Source organism: Astatotilapia calliptera, chromosome 12 (genome assembly GCF_964374335.1).
Source record: "Astatotilapia calliptera chromosome 12, fAstCal68.1, whole genome shotgun sequence".
Lineage (NCBI taxonomy): Eukaryota > Metazoa > Chordata > Actinopteri > Cichliformes > Cichlidae > Astatotilapia > Astatotilapia calliptera.
This window is the reverse complement of record NC_137433.1, coordinates 35,001,707-35,023,272: the sequence shown is the minus strand read 5'-3', so window position 1 is coordinate 35,023,272 and position 21,566 is coordinate 35,001,707. Positions and strand designations below refer to the sequence as shown.

At 40.8% G+C, this 21,566-nt stretch overlaps 2 protein-coding genes across 3 annotated transcripts; both read left to right on the top strand.

Annotated features, from left to right (window-relative positions):
• Positions 1-568: 568 nt before the first annotated feature.
• On the top strand, positions 569-12,360 carry LOC113033364 (SH2 domain-containing protein 3C-like). Its single transcript, XM_080308664.1, has 10 exons — positions 569-593; positions 857-1,317; positions 1,661-1,776; positions 2,284-2,455; positions 4,456-4,567; positions 4,696-4,905; positions 6,052-6,212; positions 9,552-9,684; positions 9,813-10,022; positions 11,168-12,360. The coding sequence occupies exons 1-10, from the start codon at positions 569-571 to the stop codon at positions 11,329-11,331; spliced, it is 1,764 nt and encodes a 587-aa protein (XP_080164790.1). The 3' UTR covers positions 11,332-12,360.
• A 2,729-nt stretch (positions 12,361-15,089) lies between these two features.
• Positions 15,090-20,190, top strand: tor2a (torsin family 2, member A). 2 transcript variants are annotated; one of them, XR_003273975.2, is made up of 6 exons: positions 15,129-15,321; positions 15,768-16,033; positions 16,578-16,753; positions 17,016-17,143; positions 18,261-18,657; positions 18,835-20,190. XR_003273975.2 is itself a non-coding variant. In XM_026186179.2 (5 exons), exons 1-5 carry the CDS (start codon positions 15,201-15,203, stop codon positions 18,503-18,505), a joined length of 936 nt encoding a protein of 311 aa, XP_026041964.1. In that variant the 5' UTR covers positions 15,090-15,200; the 3' UTR covers positions 18,506-20,190. The 2 variants fall into 2 exon arrangements, 1 of the variants encoding a protein (XP_026041964.1); XM_026186179.2 differs by having other exon boundaries at positions 15,090-15,321; positions 18,261-20,190.
• Positions 20,191-21,566: the final 1,376 nt, after the last annotated feature.

Below are 21,566 nucleotides of genomic sequence, written 5' to 3'. Positions count from 1 at the left end.
AGCAGGCCATGAGTTAATGATCAGGAAAAAAAACATTAACAAGAAAAAATTCCCAAGTAAAGCTGCAATAGAGTTCGAAAGAGTTAATGCAAGTCTTCAAAAGATACATTATACTGTAGGTGTGTCCTATTAATTGACTAATTAATTAAATGATTCACATGATTCTACTGGATGTCCTCACACGGTAGATTAATTGCAGTCAGAGACAACAATTAAAGATAAAAAGGAATCTACATTTCTGTTTATTAAAAAACAAATTGAGCAGCGCCGCTTGATATTAACTGACATGACTGAGTGAAGTCAAAGAAACCAAGACGGTGAATAAACTAAATGACATGAAAGTAAAGATCCAAATCGGGGAGAGAAATATCATGGCACCAGTAAACTCAGTCTAGACAATAATGAAGGCAGAAATAAACTGACAGAAAGGAAGTGAAAATGCAGAAAGCAAAAAAGAAATTATCCTTCAAAATAAAGCAGGAACTAAACTGGAAAAGGGAAACACCAAGACACAGACTAAGGTGAAAATAAGAGGCGCACAAATATGAAAGTTTACCATTAATTAACTATGAGTCAACCCAAAAGCCATGATGGTATAATATTCCTCTCTGCCTTAGAGCCCTAAATTAATTGTTCAAAACTATTAACCACAGTGATCAGCTATACTGATGATATTTCTATCAGTATATTTCATTGTCATGGGTTCATTAGTCTATAATAATCATCCACATAGAATGTGCCACTTCCTCTTATTATGTATCTCAAGTAGTGTCCGAAATGTATATATTTATTCTGCTTTATTCGGATAAATATTTGTAAACATCTTTTTCCTAATTTTCCCTCCCTTCTTCTTCAGCCCCCACATCCAGAACTCCGTCCAGCAGCCGGACTCCCACTGTGACTCCGTCCCTGCCGAGGCGCTCGGACACCGTCCAACCTCTGCCCTCTCCCAGCAGCACCCTACAGAGACAGCATCTTGACAGACCCCAACCTCACCACACCCAGGTCTCTCCCTCCTCTCATGCAGACGGGAGCTGCTACACAGAGCTGTACCCTGGTCCTCAGAGCTATGTGGAGAGGCTGCAGGCAGAAGAGGGGTCAGCGGGAGTCGACCCACTGAGGGCCGAGGATGGGAATGTGTACTTTTCACCTGTGGTGGAGACGGTCTCCTGTTTCAAACCCAGCAGGTACCAGTCACCACTGATGGGAAAAGAGAATAAGCCTCTAGAAGTGGGCGTCCTGCGGAGGGTGAAGGAGCTTCTGGTGGAGGTCGATCCCAGGACAATGGCCAAACACATCACCAAGGCTGACTGCATGGTACTGTTTATAGCTGCTCTAATCAATATTTGTAAAGTAATAGGGACTTTTTTAAGGATGGACTGCAGCTCTGCAGAAAGGTTTAGGGATTTCTTTATTTTAGTCTGAACGCAGTGGCAACTATGCTGAAGGAAATCTAGGGCTAGCTATGCGTTAGTGATAACAGGTAAACTATGGGGTATTTGTTTGAATGCAAATTCTAAACCATTTCTAAATCAAAGTGTTATTGATGTGTGAAAACATGCAGATGTTTCAGGAGATTTTAAAGTGTATTTTCCTGCTCATCCTGTTTCCGCTAACTGAAATCTAATGCAGCAGTTCTTACATCTGTGTGTGTTCCTAGGTGGCCAGAATTCTGGAGGTCACGCCAGAGGTGCAAAGAATGATGGGCGTTACCTCCGGGATGGAGCTGCTCACGCTGCCACATGGACAACAGTTAAGACTAGACCTGCTGGAGAGGTGAATACTGTTCAACCAGTTCAGCTGTTCATTAGCGTGATAGAACGGTGTATATCTGACATGAGCCTTATTAGACTTTTGTCCACCAAGTTGGTTTTTAGTTATCTGCAAATTTATCTACTATCAAATGTTTTTACAAACTGGAACCATAAACTATAATGCTGCTAATTAAGTTAGTAGACTAGACTAGAGAGACCAACCTGGCTTTGTTACCAGGCTATAAGACTTTCTGCTGTTAAGTGGGGCATTTATACACAGGAGTGTCACAACAGCAATGACATGGTGTGTTATTCCTAATTTATTCATAGTAATTTATAATTCTTTCCATCTTTTTTTTAGCCTTCTTTTAACTACGTGATTTATTTAGTCATATGTCTGCTTTCCCTTTCAATGTTGTCTCCCTATTCCTGCTGTTGGAAGTCTTGTTCTGACTTTAAGGACCTCTTTAAGCAAAGTGTGATCACTGTGTGGGCTGACATGACCTGATATAACATAACATTCCTGCAGGTTTCAAACCATGTCGATTATGTTGGCTGTGCACGTGTTGGGCTGCACGGGGACGACTGAAGAACGAGCCTGCCTGCTTCACAAAATCATCCAAATCGCTGCTGAGCTCAAGAGCACAATGGGCAATATGTTTGGCTTCGCTGCAGTCATGAGAGCCTTGGAGCTTCCGCAGGTAAACATGCACTGCACGGAGCTTTGGTTATTTGTGTTCATGGAGATAGGGGAAGCACGCAGGAAACAGCCGGAAGAGCAAGGGATGTGTAACAAAGGTTGCCCGGGGTAAAGTTAAACCAGGGTATAGGTAAGAGATTAACAAATATTGACTTAATGGAACAGCGTAGTACAATAAACATGAGGCTGTAACCCCTTGCCTACTGTGTATACTGATAAGGGCGCAATCATGGCTCAAAGAGTTGGCAGTTTGTCTTGTAACCGGAAGGTTGCCGGTTCAATTCAATTCAATTCAATTTTATTTATATAGCGCCAAATCACAACAAAAGTCGCCTCAAGGCGCTTCATAGATACAGAGAAAAACCCCAACAATCATATGACCCCCTATGAGCAAGCACTTTGGCGACAGTGGGAAGGAAAAACTCCCTTTTAACAGGAAGAAACCTCCGGCAGAACCAGGCTCAGGGAGGGGCGGCCATCTGCTGCGACCGGTTGGGGTGAGAGAAGGAAGACAGGATAAAAGACATGCTGTGGAAGAGAGACAGAGATTAATAACTCAGTGTAACTAAGGGAGGATTCAGGGTCACCTGGTCCAGCCCTAACTATGCTTTAGCAAAAAGGAAAGTTTTAAGCCTGATCTTGAAAGCAGAGCTAGTGTCTGTCTCCCGAATCCAAACTGGAAGCTGGTTCCACAGAAGAGGGGCCTGAAAACTGAAGGCTCTGCCTCCCATTCTACTTGTAAATACTCTAGGAACAACAAGTAGGCCTGCAGAGCGAGAGCGAAGTGCTCTAATAGAGTGATATGGTACTACAAGGTCATTAAGATAAGATGGGGCCTGATTATTTAAGACCTTGTATGTGAGGAGCAGGATTTTGAATTCAATTCTGGATTTAACAGGAAGCCAATGAAGGGAAGCCAAAACAGGAGAAATATGCTCTCTCTTTCTAGTCCCTGTCAGGACTCTTGCTGCAGCATTTTGGATTAGCTGAAGGCTTTTCAGCGAGTTTTTTGGACATCCTGATAATAATGAATTACAGTAGTCCAGCCTGGAAGTAATAAATGCATGAACTCGTTTTTCAGCGTCACTCTGAGACAGGATATTTCTAACTTTAGAGATGTTGCGCAAATGGAAGACCGCAGTCTTACATATTTGTTTAATATGTGACTGTCCGAGCCCCGGGCCTTGGGCAAGACACTTCACCTACCGCCTACTGGTGATGGCCAGAGGGGCCGATGGCGCAATATGGCAGCCTCGCTTCTGTCAGTCTGCCCCAGGGCAGCCGTGGCTACAACTGTAGCTTGCCACCACCAGTGTGTGAATGTGAGAGTGAATGAATAGTGGAATTGTACAGCGCTTTGAGGGCCCCAAAAAGTGCTATATAAATGCAATCCATTATTATTATTATTATTATTATTATTATTATTATCACCTTTAGTGAAGATGCTTAATTTCAGGAATAGCTAAGAGGCCCACTGATATTTAATGTTATCGCTTACATGATTTAGCCTTCGGCCTTCTTTTGGGTTTCCCTGCCTCAAGGTGTCAGGCTGTAAAATGTCACAATTCTGATATCAGGGTGCTTCATCACATCCTCAAACAAAAGGGGCAAAGTCATTTATTGATAACTTATTAACCTTTCAGTGATTTTATTAACTCAAATGCAGAAAAGTTTCTTCATTTTATATTTTTTCTTAGTTATTGTTAATATATATTTTTAACTTGGCCTGTCTTTTCTGGCAAAGTTTCTGTATATATTCAAAACTGTCTTTACATAAAAAAAGACATCACCTCTGAATATTTTTAGGAATCATATACATCTCAACTATATTTTCAGACTGAAAAAAATAAAGACAGGGACAATTTCTATAAGATTAGCTGTCAAACAATTGTGGGTTCAGCTGTGCAGGTAATACAAATAGTAAGACAAATTGAATAAAACAAATATATACAAAACGAGAGGAAGGCACAAAAGCAATAGTGTTGTTCTTCGGTCTTTCAGGTGTCCCGTCTGCAGGAGACTTGGATGGCGTTACGGCAGCGGCACACAGAAGGTGCCATTCTCTATGAAAAAACTCTCAGGCCATTTATGAAGAGCCTGAACGATGGAAGAGGTAGAGCGTCTCCTGAACTCGACACCACATGATAAAAGCATGGAGAAACAATTCCTGCTCATATCTTGGTGCTACACCATTGTTTCCACAACAAACATGATCTCTGTATCTGTCTTTCAACTCTCCAGAAAGCTGTCCGCTGTCCAACACCACTTTCCCCCATGTCCTCCCTCTTCTGACTCTGATGGAGAAGAATGCAGTGGTGGGTGAGGAGGGGACAGAACTATGGGAGACGGTGGAAGTTGGGGTGGAAGTGGTCATGTTCCACCTCGGGGCGGCGAGAACCATTGCCCAGCTAGGGGGCATCTACCGCTCTAACGCTGAGAGCAAATTACAAGGTGAGAGACAAAAACAAAATGCAGTATGTCTGCTTTATAACATTAGCAAATTAAATACAAGCCTTTAGAAAATTTAAACACGAAAGACCACAGGGATCCGTCTTGGGACCTGCTGTATTTACTCTCCACACAGTTGCCATTCCACTGCAGGAACACGGATCGCATGTTAGGTGCTGCAGCTTACTGCTGTTCTTCATGTTGTTTCTAATGTGCTTTCACGTTTTCCCCTTTCTTTTTTTAAATACTGCTTTCCTCAAGTTCTAGCAGAAAAGTAGCCTAGCATTTCTTAGCAGCCACTTAAGCGTTGGTAGACTAGAGCATGTATTTTTTTTCAATCTGGAAAAAGTCCAACACACTGGTTCCAACCAGGTGGCAACCTGCAATAAAATATAATAAAGTCAGATTGAGGCATGCATGAAATGCATGCAAGTCAAACTACATTTGAAACCTTTTATTGAAGAGACTGGTACATGCTGCAGCATTAAATAATCTGATTATAAAAAAATAATTAGGAAAAGTGTTTTAATTTCCTAAATCCCATTCTAAGGTCATTCTTGAGCTGATGGTTTATTTTAAGTTGAAGTTTATATTATTATCAATCAGTAATAAATAGCTTCACGCCTGGTAGGCCAAATGAACAACCCAAGGCTGTATAGTGAACTGCAAGAACTTCCTCTTTCACTTCCTGTAAATAAACTCTTCCTTTCTTCTTCTGCTCCTGATGGGGTCTTCATCCATCAGGAGCACCCTATTCCCTATGGGTATGATGTCATGTCACCTCTTGTCACGCCAACCGCAGGTCTCACTTCCATGTAATAAAACTTCTCTTTCGCTCTGGCTTCTGTCACACATCACCCCTCGTGCTCATCCACACCCCCTCCACCCTGGCTTCACTCTCTTCTTCACCTTTCTTGTGCACTTTATGTCTATTCTGATAGTTGACCTCCGATATTTAAACTCTACCTTCATTACCTCTGCTCCTTGCAGCTTCCCTGTCCATCCCTCTTATTCACACACATATATTCTGTTCTTGTTCATGTTTGAGACAGGTCCAGTTACAGGGACCTCTGTGGTAGAAATGGTAGTCTCCGGTTCCTTTCTACACTCCTGTGCTGCTAATAATGTTAAACTGATGTGATGTTGCAGGTTTCGGGGAGCAGGCCGAAGTCCTGGAGCTTTTCCTGACCGATTTCCAGATGCGGCTGCTGTGGGGGAGCCGGGGGGCCGAGGAGAAACAGGCTCTGCGATACTCTAAGTTTGACCAGGTGCTTACCGCCCTGTCCAACAAGCTGGAGCCACCCATCAGATGACACTGACCCCAGCACTGTTTTTAGAGGCCTTGTTTATGAGCTCATGCCTACATACATGGACAATTACTGTGTTGGACACTGAGAAGCTCCTCCACTGAAAGCTCATTAAAAGGGAAAGCGCTGTGATCTTTCAAACAAGGAGGCTTCCTAAGCGTGTAGACACCAGAACGAAGCAGTGCACTCACTTAGTTCAAATCTGTCACATGTAGCAGACCGGGATACTTGAAGAGTGAGACTGAAATTTTATAAATGCTTACCTTCCCATACCAGCACTTTTCCAGTTCCTTTGAAGCTAAACTGATGTAACTCAAGGTTGAGGAACTTTATCTGAAAGCTTCAGCAGAATGACGACAGCTTGTGAAAGAAACCACTAAATGCTTTGATGGGGTCTCCAGAGGGTGTTTTTATTTTTGACTGAGGACTTGCACTCCTTCAACAACGTCACAGATCAACATTGTCCTGTGTTAGTTTACCTAACAAAGGACTCTATCTACTCCACAGTGGCACAGGGCGACATGATTTGGAAGTGTAAATATTTGGTGCCCTTTAGGTTACCGAGGCTGTGCCTCAGTCTGATAGGCTCATGTTTGTAAATGTTTAAATCTCCCTAAAGGCTGGACCTTAGCTAAATCCACAAACATATGTCACATTGTAGAATGTAATAACAGAATAACTGTACATCTGTATTTCAGTTTTTGTTTAGTTTTTTGTATCTTTTCAATTATTAGGATTTTATAATTTGAAGAGAATATTAAATGTAATCTGGGGTCAGTTCGTGTTTCCTCTTTGTTTCCTTTTCTTCTTATTATAACAATGTCACTTTTTAATGTAAGGGGAGTGAACTGATCCTAACTGCACGAGTACGGCACACAGGTGCAGATCATTTTTGTAATCTTAAACAGTTTTACTCTTTATTTATCAAAAAGTGTAAATAAACGTTTATTTCACTGGAGGTTGTTTTATTGAATAAAAACAGTCATGCTTGTGAGCTAGCTGGCAACTCGAGCCGCGCTGCAGCATACACACTAACATGCCTCACTTTCCCCGGGCCATATAACAAAGCCAACCTCTACTTTTTGTGGTCTATTTAGCTGTAAATTTCCCCTCTCTGCCTTTGACATGTCGGTGCTGAAGCTTTTCTAAATCACTGCCCTACTGTTTCAACGCTTCCACCATTAAAGCTCAAGAGCACAATGGGCAATATGTTTGGCTTCGCTGCAGTCATGAGAGCCTTGGAGCTTCCGCAGGTAAACATGCACTGCACGGAGCTTTGGTTATTTGTGTTCATGGAGATAGGGGAGGCACGCAGGAAACAGCCGGAAGAGCAAGGGATGTGTAACAAAGGTTGCCCGGGGTAAAGTTAAACCAGGGTATAGGTAAGAGATTAACAAATATTGACTTAATGGAACAGCGTAGTACAACAAACATGAGGCTGTAACCCCTTGCCTACTGTGTATACTGATAAGGGCGCAATCATGGCTCAAAGAGTTGGCAGTTCGTCTTGTAACCGGAAGGTTGCCGGTTCAATTCAATTCAATTCAATTTTATTTATATAGCGCCAAATCACAACAAAAGTCGCCTCAAGGCGCTTCATAGATACAGAGAAAAACCCAACAATCATATGACCCCCTATGAGCAAGCACTTTGGCGACAGTGGGAAGGAAAAACTCCCTTTTAACAGGAAGAAACCTCCGGCAGAACCAGGCTCAGGGAGGGGCGGCCATCTGCTGCGACCGGTTGGGGTGAGAGAAGGAAGACAGGATAAAAGACATGCTGTGGAAGAAAGACAGAGGTTAATAATAGATATGATTCAATGCAGAGAGGTCTATTAATACATAGTGAGTGAGAAAGGTGACTGGAAAGGAAAAACTCAATGCATCATGGGAATCCCCCGGCAGCCTACGTCTATTGCAGTGTAACTAAGGGAGGATTCAGGGTCACCTGGTCCAGCCCTAACTATATGCTTTAGCAAAAAGGAAAGTTTTAAGCCTGATCTTGAAAGCAGAGCTAGTGTCTGTCTCCCGAATCCAAACTGGAAGCTGGTTCCACAGAAGAGGGGCCTGAAAACTGAAGGCTCTGCCTCCCATTCTACTTGTAAATACTCTAGGAACAACAAGTAGGCCTGCAGAGCGAGAGCGAAGTGCTCTAATAGAGTGATATGGTACTACAAGGTCATTAAGATAAGATGGGGCCTGATTATTTAAGACCTTGTATGTGAGGAGCAGGATTTTGAATTCAATTCTGGATTTAACAGGAAGCCAATGAAGGGAAGCCAAAACAGGAGAAATATGCTCTCTCTTTCTAGTCCCTGTCAGGACTCTTGCTGCAGCATTTTGGATTAGCTGAAGGCTTTTCAGCGAGTTTTTTGGACATCCTGATAATAATGAATTACAGTAGTCCAGCCTGGAAGTAATAAATGCATGAACTCGTTTTTCAGCGTCACTCTGAGACAGGATATTTCTAACTTTAGAGATGTTGCGCAAATGGAAGACCGCAGTCTTACATATTTGTTTAATATGTGACTGTCCGAGCCCCGGGCCTTGGGCAAGACACTTCACCTACCGCCTACTGGTGATGGCCAGAGGGGCCGATGGCGCAATATGGCAGCCTCGCTTCTGTCAGTCTGCCCCAGGGCAGCCGTGGCTACAACTGTAGCTTGCCACCACCAGTGTGTGAATGTGAGAGTGAATGAATAGTGGAATTGTACAGCGCTTTGAGGGCCCCAAAAAGTGCTATATAAATGCAATCCATTATTATTATTATTATTATTATTATTATTATTATCACCTTTAGTGAAGATGCTTAATTTCAGGAATAGCTAAGAGGCCCACTGATATTTAATGTTATCGCTTACATGATTTAGCCTTCGGCCTTCTTTTGGGTTTCCCTGCCTCAAGGTGTCAGGCTGTAAAATGTCACAATTCTGATATCAGGGTGCTTCATCACATCCTCAAACAAAAGGGGCAAAGTCATTTATTGATAACTTATTAACCTTTCAGTGATTTTATTAACTCAAATGCAGAAAAGTTTCTTCATTTTATATTTTTTCTTAGTTATTGTTAATATATATTTTTAACTTGGCCTGTCTTTTCTGGCAAAGTTTCTGTATATATTCAAAACTGTCTTTACATAAAAAAAGACATCACCTCTGAATATTTTTAGGAATCATATACATCTCAACTATATTTTCAGACTGAAAAAAATAAAGACAGGGACAATTTCTATAAGATTAGCTGTCAAACAATTGTGGGTTCAGCTGTGCAGGTAATACAAATAGTAAGACAAATTGAATAAAACAAATATATACAAAACGAGAGGAAGGCACAAAAGCAATAGTGTTGTTCTTCGGTCTTTCAGGTGTCCCGTCTGCAGGAGACTTGGATGGCGTTACGGCAGCGGCACACAGAAGGTGCCATTCTCTATGAAAAAACTCTCAGGCCATTTATGAAGAGCCTGAACGATGGAAGAGGTAGAGCGTCTCCTGAACTCGACACCACATGATAAAAGCATGGAGAAACAATTCCTGCTCATATCTTGGTGCTACACCATTGTTTCCACAACAAACATGATCTCTGTATCTGTCTTTCAACTCTCCAGAAAGCTGTCCGCTGTCCAACACCACTTTCCCCCACGTCCTCCCTCTTCTGACTCTGATGGAGAAGAATGCAGTGGTGGGTGAGGAGGGGACAGAACTATGGGAGACGGTGGAAGTTGGGGTGGAAGTGGTCATGTTCCACCTCGGGGCGGCGAGAACCATTGCCCAGCTAGGGGGCATCTACCGCTCTAACGCTGAGAGCAAATTACAAGGTGAGAGACAAAAACAAAATGCAGTATGTCTGCTTTATAACATTAGCAAATTAAATACAAGCCTTTAGAAAATTTAAACACGAAAGACCACAGGGATCCGTCTTGGGACCTGCTGTATTTACTCTCCACACAGTTGCCATTCCACTGCAGGAACACGGATCGCATGTTAGGTGCTGCAGCTTACTGCTGTTCTTCATGTTGTTTCTAATGTGCTTTCACGTTTTCCCCTTTCTTTTTTTAAATACTGCTTTCCTCAAGTTCTAGCAGAAAAGTAGCCTAGCATTTCTTAGCAGCCACTTAAGCGTTGGTAGACTAGAGCATGTATTTTTTTTCAATCTGGAAAAAGTCCAACACACTGGTTCCAACCAGGTGGCAACCTGCAATAAAATATAATAAAGTCAGATTGAGGCATGCATGAAATGCATGCAAGTCAAACTACATTTGAAACCTTTTATTGAAGAGACTGGTACATGCTGCAGCATTAAATAATCTGATTATAAAAAATAATTAGGAAAAGTGTTTTAATTTCCTAAATCCCATTCTAAGGTCATTCTTGAGCTGATGGTTTATTTTAAGTTGAAGTTTATATTATTATCAATCAGTAAGAAATAGCTTCACGACTGGTAGGCCAAATGAACAACCCAAGGCTGTATAGTGAACTGCAAGAACTTCCTCTTTCACTTCCTGTAAATAAACTCTTCCTTTCTTCTTCTGCTCCTGATGGGGTCTTCATCCATCAGGAGCACCCTATTCCCTATGGGTATGATGTCATGTCACCTCTTGTCACGCCAACCGCAGGTCTCACTTCCATGTAATAAAACTTCTCTTTCGCTCTGGCTTCTGTCACACATCACCCCTCGTGCTCATCCACACCCCCTCCACCCTGGCTTCACTCTCTTCTTCACCTTTCTTGTGCACTTTATGTCTATTCTGATAGTTGACCTCCGATATTTAAACTCTACCTTCATTACCTCTGCTCCTTGCAGCTTCCCTGTCCATCCCTCTTATTCACACACATATATTCTGTTCTTGTTCATGTTTGAGACAGGTCCAGTTACAGGGACCTCTGTGGTAGAAATGGTAGTCTCCGGTTCCTTTCTACACTCCTGTGCTGCTAATAATGTTAAACTGATGTGATGTTGCAGGTTTCGGGGAGCAGGCCGAAGTCCTGGAGCTTTTCCTGACCGATTTCCAGATGCGGCTGCTGTGGGGGAGCCGGGGGGCCGAGGAGAAACAGGCTCTGCGATACTCTAAGTTTGACCAGGTGCTTACCGCCCTGTCCAACAAGCTGGAGCCACCCATCAGATGACACTGACCCCAGCACTGTTTTTAGAGGCCTTGTTTATGAGCTCATGCCTACATACATGGACAATTACTGTGTTGGACACTGAGAAGCTCCTCCACTGAAAGCTCATTAAAAGGGAAAGCGCTGTGATCTTTCAAACAAGGAGGCTTCCTAAGCGTGTAGACACCAGAACGAAGCAGTGCACTCACTTAGTTCAAATCTGTCACATGTAGCAGACCGGGATACTTGAAGAGTGAGACTGAAATTTTATAAATGCTTACCTTCCCATACCAGCACTTTTCCAGTTCCTTTGAAGCTAAACTGATGTAACTCAAGGTTGAGGAACTTTATCTGAAAGCTTCAGCAGAATGACGACAGCTTGTGAAAGAAACCACTAAATGCTTTGATGGGGTCTCCAGAGGGTGTTTTTATTTTTGACTGAGGACTTGCACTCCTTCAACAACGTCACAGATCAACATTGTCCTGTGTTAGTTTACCTAACAAAGGACTGCATGTACTCCACAGTGGCACAGGGCGACATGATTTGGAAGTGTAAATATTTGGTGCCCTTTAGGTTACCGAGGCTGTGCCTCAGTCTGATAGGCTCATGTTTGTAAATGTTTAAATCTCCCTAAAGGCTGGACCTTAGCTAAATCCACAAACATATGTCACATTGTAGAATGTAATAACAGAATAACTGTACATCTGCATTTCAGTTTTTGTTTAGTTTTTTGTATCTTTTCAATTATTAGGATTTTATAATTTGAAGAGAATATTAAATGTAATCTGGGGTCAGTTCGTGTTTCCTCTTTGTTTCCTTTTCTTCTTATTATAACAATGTCACTTTTTAATGTAAGGGGAGTGAACTGATCCTAACTGCACGAGTACGGCACACAGGTGCAGATCATTTTTGTAATCTTAAACAGTTTTACTCTTTATTTATCAAAAAGTGTAAATAAACGTTTATTTCACTGGAGGTTGTTTTATTGAATAAAAACAGTCATGCTTGTGAGCTAGCTGGCAACTCGAGCCGCGCTGCAGCATACACACTAACATGCCTCACTTTCCCCGGGCCATATAACAAAGCCAACCTCTACTTTTTGTGGTCTATTTAGCTGTAAATTTCCCCTCTCTGCCTTTGACATGTCGGTGCTGAAGCTTTTCTAAATCACTGCCCTACTGTTTCAACGCTTCCACCATTAAAGCTTTTACCTACAGGCTTGAGGAGGTTACCGATCACTCCCCAATGTCAGTCTGTGTGTAGCATATTTTTGCGGAGTGATGAACTCGGGCCCTAAATACCAAACTCTTCCTGTATTCTTCTGCTGTGGTGAATTTACATTTCAAAGTGAATCACCTGCTTCTAAACTCAGTTACAATCAGGAAAATGAAATTAACAAAACCACTTCAGATTTTTGACACTCATTAGTTAAACTGCAGGAAAAGACATAAAGACCTGGATGACCTGTAACTTTGCGATTCTAAGTTCAGATAAAACTGAGGTTATTGTAATAGGACCTAAAGTCTAATATGATGAGAAATATGATATCTTACTCCAGATCACATTACTTTGGCCTCTAGTAACAGTGTGAGGAACCTTGGAATATGTCTTCCTTTTGCGCAAAACCTCTAAAATACCTGTTCAGTTGTAAACTTGTTATTAATTTCTGGCTCTCTTCCCAAGCATGCCTTTTGTCCTGTCTTCCTCCCCTCACCTCAATCGGTCACTGCAGATGGCCCCGCCCCTCCCTGCGCCTGGTTCTGCTGGAGGTGTCTTCCTCTTAAAAGGGAGTTCTTCCTTCCCACTGTCGTGAAAGTGCTTGCTCATAGGGGGTCATATGATTGTTGGGGTTTTCTCTGTATGTATTGTAGGGACTACCTTCCAATATAAAGCACCTTGAGGCGACTGTTGTTGTGATTTGGCGCTGTGTAAATAAAATTGAATTGAATTAAAAAATTCGTGACTTTTGTTACAGGGTAACACGTATTACAAAGACCATACAAACAAATCATGGAAATGCTTCATTAAAAATGCGTCTGTGCCAAAACCCATATGCAGGAGGTAGAGAACACTGAACATAAAGTTCAAGTTTTAAGTGAAGATTCTAAGTTTAAAAACTTAAGCAAGGGGATCAACAGAATAAATTAAAAGAGCTGCAGAAGACGTAACAGAAATGTGTAGAGATAACACATCACAAGAGAATGACAGGTCTATTTTTTACACTGTGAGCTGAACGGGGATGGGAAACAGGAGACAGCTGGAAGCAATGAAGACAATCAGTCAAAAAGTCTGAGTCAAGAAACTAGAGAAAATGATCAGAGTATAAAGGAAAACAACCCAACTACAAAGAACAGCAAGAAAACTCTCATTAAAAATGATACAGTGGAACACTGGTTAGGTGAAAAGAGTCCCTAGAGTGATAAACCAAAGACAGGAAGTCAAAACACTAAAACGCTCAAAGCACATCCTGTGCTGAAGCAGCATCAACATTCCTTAGTCTGTTCCCCAAACCTCAAAAACATAAACCTGAGGAACTGAAATATACACCCAATTACCATTATTCAAGATGTTTTAAAATGTAACATTGCAAAATATTGTATTTTAGTTTGAAAAAAAAAAAAAGGTTTAATCATATGCATGAAGCTTAGGTCACTGTTAATAAAACTACAAAAACAGACATCTCACTGAGGTGCATATCTGAAGTGTGCTGTCCATGACAAAAAGTGAGGGGAAAAAAACCCTAAACAAACAAATTAAGTTATTTTATTTTGCAAGGACCCAGAATGTTATAACACATGACTCCATCAAAGATCATTTTCACATTAATAGCTCCCTCTGCTGTATGCAGGACACAACTTGGATTTATAGCTCTGGGGTTTTTTTGTTTTTTGTTTTGACTTGCTAATAGAAGACCTTTCACAAACACAAACACATTTTATTTGAATTTTTCAAAAATCTACATGCATAATTACATAAAATGGATATTAAACATGTTTAAGAAATTACTTGAATTGCATTTTTAAGTATGATATTTTAACCCAGATGGTTTGTCTCTGTTTCATTTGGAGCTACAACAACAACGTTTTTTTTTTTTAATATCCTGTTGTTTAAAGTTCCTAGAAAGTATGGAATCATACCAGGTAAATAAGTAAATAAATAAATAAACATCAAAGTGATAAAAAATGAGGTTTAGATCCATCCCATTTAGGTTTATGAATATAGATTATATAACCTATTACTTTACACCATGTTTCCTATTTTCACCCATGTTCCAGTATGCAAGATTCTATTTATCTAGTAAAATTGAAGGCTACATTATGTATGTGGCCTTTCCGCACTTATTAGTCTACCTTCTGCTTCTGTTTCACTGTTACCTAAACGCCATATGGAATATCTGTGAATTAACTGTAAGTCTCGGGTTCAGGTTTGATGTTTCGACTAAAAACAAGAAAGTTTGTGACTTGTTAGCAACAACTCTGTTAAACGTGCTGTCACAACTTTCTTTCAAACAAACAAACAAACAAACAAACAAACAAACAAACAAACAAACAAACAAACAAACAAACAAACAAACAAACAAACAAACAAACAAACAAACAAATCCTGATACCAGACCGTTTCGCCCTCTTATTCCCCATTCCAGTTAAAGTAATCTGTCAGGAAGATTTCTAGTAAAGTTTGCCAAAGTCTTACGTTTTTCTGGACTGTGATCCTCCAACGTGTCCCACAATTCACGGCCCGTGCTGGATGCTCTCTGGGAATTGTAGTCCAGTTTGTCACTGAGCTACGTCTTTCTGGGCGCCTTCCGGGGAGGAAAAAACTACAAAATCAGCCGGTAGCGATAAGGAGAAGCTCCAAACTGAGCTTTTCTGTCTACAAGCAGGCAGCCAAAATGTTGGCGACACTGTTTGTGCTGTTTTTGTTCTTTTGTAACCCAGTCTGCTGCGTTTTCCAGAAACTTTACTGCACCATATCGGACAGCTGCGACTGTGACTTTAAGCCGAATATTAGAGGTGAGACGTACTTGTGGATGCTAACCTACGGAGGCTGCTTCGTGTTAGCAAGCTAGCTTGTTTATGAAACTGTATTTTATTGTTGCTGTATTATACTACATATGTTTCCTATAAAAATTATATCCGCTAACTGTTTTTTGTTTTTTTAGTGTACAGTGTTCCCGAGGAGGCAATTAAGGCTTTCATTGTAGCTTATTGCTGATTTTCTAACTGGTATGCTAGCTGGCTGAATAAAAGAAATTTCTTACAATATCTGTAATTAAATTAGCTAGTTGTCTACTTTGCAGGTTTTTCATGACAACAGCCACGAGAAGTAGATTTTTCTTGCTCTGTTTTGTTCCTGAAGCTTATTCCTATAACCCTTTATTGTGGTTATTACAGGGCACCCCACCCCTGTAGTATTGCACCAACAAAGATTGTGACTGTTCTTTTTTTCTGATCGCCAGACTTGGAGTGGGACCTCTACAAGAATGTCTATGGACAGCATCTGGCTCAGGACATTGTGTCAGAGGAGGTGGGGAGGTTCCTTCATAATAAAAGCCCCAGTCAGCCACTGGTGCTGTCTTTCCACGGCTCCTCTGGGACGGGAAAGACGCTGGTCAGCTCTATGCTGGGAAATCATCTGTACGGCTCAGCCATGAGCAGCCCGTATGTCCACCAGTTTGTCCCCACGCTGCACTTCCCCTTGCCCCACCGAGTCAAGCAGTACAGGGTATGTTGAGAAATACAAATGGTTATATCTAAAATCTGAAGTAATGTACTAGTCGTTTTATTGTGTGTTCAATATAAAATGTTTGTTGACCATAACAAAGGGAAGTTTGAATGCTGTCATTCCTAATGTGCAAACAGGACACTGCTTTCTTCTTAGGATCATACATTTAGAACTTACAAGAGAGTCCTGTGATTTTGCTCCCAATTTCAGGGAAGATGGGCTGGTCAAAACAAAAATGATCACACAAGTAGACACAAAAAAGATACTTGACTCATATGATCATTTTTGTTTTATGTTCAGCAGACTCTGTCTATAGAATTAACTAAGTGGGAACTAGTTACTAATCATTTAATTATATACTAAAAGTTCACAAGCGAGTGCCGCCTTTCAGACAACAGTATTTGCAGTTATACATGTTACACAGCCTATAATTAAGTAATAAAAGCAGAACAGCAGCAGACGTAATTAAAAGCATTGTTAGTTGCAGTCATAGGTGATGTGTTGGGAGCTTGTGAAATTAAATATCCATCCTTTGGTTTTGTAGGAGGAGCTGAAGGACTGGGTGCAGGGAAACCTGACGGAGTGCGCTCGCTCAGTTTTCATTTTTGATGAGATGGAGAAGATGCCTCCAGGCCTCATTGATGTCCTGGAGCCCTTTTTGGGTCCGTCTCATGTTGTATTTCGCACCAACTACCGCAAGGCGATATACCTCTTTATCAGGTACTTAACACTCCCCTAATCCAGTGAGGCATGTCCAGTGTTTAGCTTCCTAAAGCACCAAGAAGGATCTATATGACACTAATTCTGCGGATATGAACTCTCTCCAAAAGAAGTTCTTGTATTCTCTTTGTCAAAATAACTTAAAGCTTTCATGAACGGTTAATGCTCAAAACTTTATTTCTCTCCCAGTGATGCTTAAAGAAGAAACTTTTTTTTTTATTACAAAGGGACAGGCAGCTTATTTTGTGTTTCTTGTGTGCAGCACTGCAGGAGAGGAGGTGATAAACAAAGTGGCTCTGGAGAACCGTCAGGCTGGACGAGAGAGAGAGGAGATCAAATTGGACAACCTGCAGGAGGCCATCGCACAGGCAGTTTACAACAATAACACAAGTAAGACTCATTTTACATGTTTAAGTACTCCACACTCTTAGGGTAAGGTGGTTTCATCCCAAACCGCTTCAGAGTTTGATTAAAGTTCAGTACGGTATTTTCTGTGTATAGGATAGAATAAAACAGAATAGAATGGCCCTTGTCATTGTACATGTACAACGAAATTGTGGGAGTTCTCAGCTGATCAACTGAGAACTGAATAAAATATAAATAATAGTAAATATAGTAGAAATAACAAAAAGGAGAAATATAGACAAAAACAAGAGGAAGGCAAATATTAGAGAACAAGTTGCAAAGTGCTTGAAGTAGAAAAAGTAAAAGTAACAATAACCATGATAAAATATTAATGTTTTCTATTTACAGAGCACATAAAATGCTTTACAGATCAATACTTGCGTTCAATAACATTTAAAGGGAGAAATAAATTAAAAAAGAAGTAACTGCAATCAAATGAAATGGGTCATAAACGCTTGGCCAGTAGGCTGTAGCCTCAGCACCAGATAACAGTCACATGAGAGCCTGGACAAAGACTCAGATTGTTGAGTAAAGGTCTCATAGTTCAGATATGTAGCACAGAGAGAAGCCATGAAGGACCTTGAAATAGATCCTAAAATCAATTCTAAGTCATACTGTGAGCCATTATCAGGAGGTTTAGGGAAAGGTGTGATGTGATGACTCCGGCTTCTGTACAACCTGGATTTTCAGTTGAAGCAGGTGAAGATGTATGTTGAAAGTGTGAGAAGGTTAAGACATTTTAAATGCTGGTGTCAGGAGGTAAAATAGTTTTTTTCATGTCAGTGTTCTCACCTTGGTTTGTTCAAACACAGTGTTTTTTTGTTTTTTTTTTACTGCATGTTCACTAGAAGAGGAAGAAGGCAGTGATACTGATGCTTTGGTGCTCTTCCAGAGCTAAAACTGGTCTTCTGACTTTGATTCATTTAAGTTAATCATGAATATAAAATTAAAGCCCATAATAGAAGCAGCATCATTGCTCTGCAGCAGTGCATCATAATGAACACAGAAATTAAGCAGCCTCTTTGAGCTAATTTTCCAGTACATTGCTGATGAAAGCTTTCATTACTTCAGTAACTGAAGTGAGTTTTTACCCCCCATTCAGGCGGCCTCTTCAAGTCCAACATCATTCAGCAGAAGCTCATCACCCGCTTTGTTCCCTTCCTGCCCCTGAGCCGATACCACGTTGAGCGCTGCGTGCACTCACAGCTCTGCCAGCGGGGCAGCTGCAGCCGCAATGACGTGGTGGAGGCAGTAGGGGGCGACATGAACTACACTCCAGCTAAGGGAAAGTACTTCTCCAACACTGGCTGTAAGACTGTCCCTGCCAAAATCAACTTTTTCCTGTGAGCTGAGGGGAACTGGGTTTAACTTTTAGGACTGAAAGGGAAAATCTGAGAAAGATGCTCACATGCAGGTCAGAGCAGCATCTGGAGGCTAGGATGCCCTGGGAGCATGAAATCAAGGGGAGTGAAACTCCTGACTGTCCGGATTTGCAATCAGTGAGTGTCTCCATGAAGGTATAGTTGGCATTTTCTGACTTTTTCAGGAGTCATGCCACACTCTACCTCAAACCCAGCTCTACCTTTTAATTTTTATATATTTTTGTTGGTATGTTGTGGTTTCAGGTTTCAAAGGCTTCAACTGGAAGTCATTAATTGATGTTTTCTTGTTTTTAGGCTCATTATTTATCCAGTCTTAATTTATTCTTTGTCAACACTGCCATCCCTCCATGGTCACACTGATGAGGAATTGTCACAGGTGTCCAGAGCGGACTAAACAGCTGGAGGTTCTTTGCTGAGTGAGCGAAGACCTTTTTTTGTTTGTTTTGTCTTCATTTCATTTTTCTAATATTTTTCCCAAAAGGGATCACACAAGATTGTTTTTATTTTGGGTAACATTTGTCAGCAATGGGATTTTTGCTAAGTGTTGACTTTCGACGATCATTATCCAAGTTTTTCACCCGGATGAAGCGACATATTTGGCTTGTGGCAAAGAGAGCTTGACATGAAAGTACACGTCATCAGTCGGCTTATTAGAAAGTAGAATATATTTTAGGACTGAAAGATGTCACAGGATAAAGGAGCTCCTTTGCCAGATCATTTTAAAACAAATGAAAGAAGAAGAGATGAGTTTTACTTTGGGGAAAAAAAACCCAACTTGTGTGCTGCAGCCCTGCAGGCTCGGTGCCATATTTTGGGAGCATGTGACCACTTCTGCCATCAGGTGGCAGTAAAGACTTTGTTTTAGACAAGTGTAACGGAGGTGAAGCTGAGTTCACCAAGAGCTCAGTGCATTTTAATTCACTTACTCCCATGTGAGTGAGTTCTGTAGTGCTTTTATTTTGTTTCATTGCTTTAAACTGTACTGTAAAGGCAGCAGGTAGGGATGTTTTTAAAACACTGAAAGTGCACTTTATGGAGTATTAAAAAGACCTGGTGTTCTTTGTCAATTATGAAATATTTCCAAAAGTTTGGATTGTTTACACCAAATTACTAATTATAAAGTATTAATTTTTTCTTGTAATAAATTGCGTGTTAAATGCAGTGAAGAACAAGGGTAACGGAGTTCACAGGATGAAGATGAAATTCTTATCGTATCAGGGTGAAGGTTGACACACACAGAGGCTCGTGAAACTCAAGACAGCCGCAGGGATCAGCGTTCATTAGCTTTGCTTTCAGTACAGAAAAGTCTAATAGTCAAATCAAACGCCAGTTTTTTTTGATTGATTTTTACTTTTTCCACTCAGCTTTGCTGTGTTGCTATGGAGAAGGCAGACTCCAGGCTAAAACTCAGTCATGTTTTGTATGAAAATTTTTATGCCATCCATAATCGGCGACAGTTAGACTCCTCACACTACCATGGTTAATACAATCTCCACAACAAAACACTTTGGTTTTTGTCCTTGTTGTTTCTTCTGAGTTACACAAGTTTCAGGTCCAGCTTCTGAACATTCGTGACTGAAGCGTTTGAGGTATTGTGCACCTTTTACTGCTACAATGTAAAGCAAAAATAAAATGTAATGGCACAAGAAAGGTGTTCTGTGCCTTTTGTCCAGTATTTATTTATTAAAACAGGGAGATTTCTCTGTTTTCTTGCATTTTAATAGAAAATATTCTTTTTACTTCTGAGAATATCAACAAATATTTCTGGGACAACTTCACCAATTCCAAGGTGCATGGAAAAGATCAAACATCTGATGGCATGAAGACTCAGTTGATCCTGGTGAAGGCCATAAGCTGAAACGCGTTTGATCACCTAATAAAGTTGTTCCTATTACTTCTGTGAATATGACATGTAACTACAGCTTTATTTGTTTATTTATTTTTGATTCAGTTTTTTAACAATCACCACTCTGATTTCAAAGAAAGATAGTAAAGGGTCCAATTACTTTTTAACCCTTTGGGTGCTTTATGTTGAATCAGGCAACTGGTCACTGCAGAGGTCACTGCAGGACTCCAGGCCTCAAGGGCCGGTGTCCTGCAGGTTTTAGATCTCACCCTGGGTCAACACACCTGAATCCAATAATTACTTCGTTACCAGGCCTCTGGAAAACTTCAAGACATGTTGAGGAGGTAATTTAGCCATTTAAATCAGCTGTTTTGGATCAAGGCCCTGCAGGACACCGGCCCTTGAGGCCTGGCATTCCCCATTCTTTTGCTAAATTAATCTCCAGTTTCTTTTTTTTTTTTTTCGCTTAACCAACTCGAAGTTACCTTCATTCTTCTGTTTATCATTTATTGTGATTTATTTGCCACACTGGAAACCCAAGTGCTCGGAGCGACTGAATCGAGAAGTTGTTTAACGTAAATAAATTCGGAGTTCTGTGTTTCTCAATCTGAGATAATTATTCCTCCAATCATAATGACACTCATACTGAAAATGCTTAGTAAGACCCCACAATCACAAAAAACTAAGACATTTGCTGCCACATTCATTGAAAAACTTTGAGGAGCAAGACCCCAAAAGGTTGATTTTGTTCATCCGGCCGTAGCATTGTCAGTGGGAGAAAACGCTACATCCAAGTGACTTCTTCAGTCTCAGCTGACTGCAGGAACAGAATCAACCTTTTGGGATTTACTTACCTGGATGATTGAGCATGCATCAAGACTTTGGGGGTCAAGACTGTGCATGAAAAAGCTGCTGTTAAATTTACTACACTGACGATGCTTTTTAAAGATAAGTCACTGTTTTGTACGGTAATTACATATGCATAGTCTAACAGTTGAAATATCAAGAGACTGAAAGACATCTGTAAAACCTGCAGTGAAGTCAGTGTTCTTCACATAAAGTGGTTAACGACTGTTATTTGCTGTAACTCAACAAGTAGATAATGGTCATGTAATACAACAACATGTTGTTCATTTAAAACTCATCCTTTCTCAACATTATCCAGCACTGAAAACTTTAC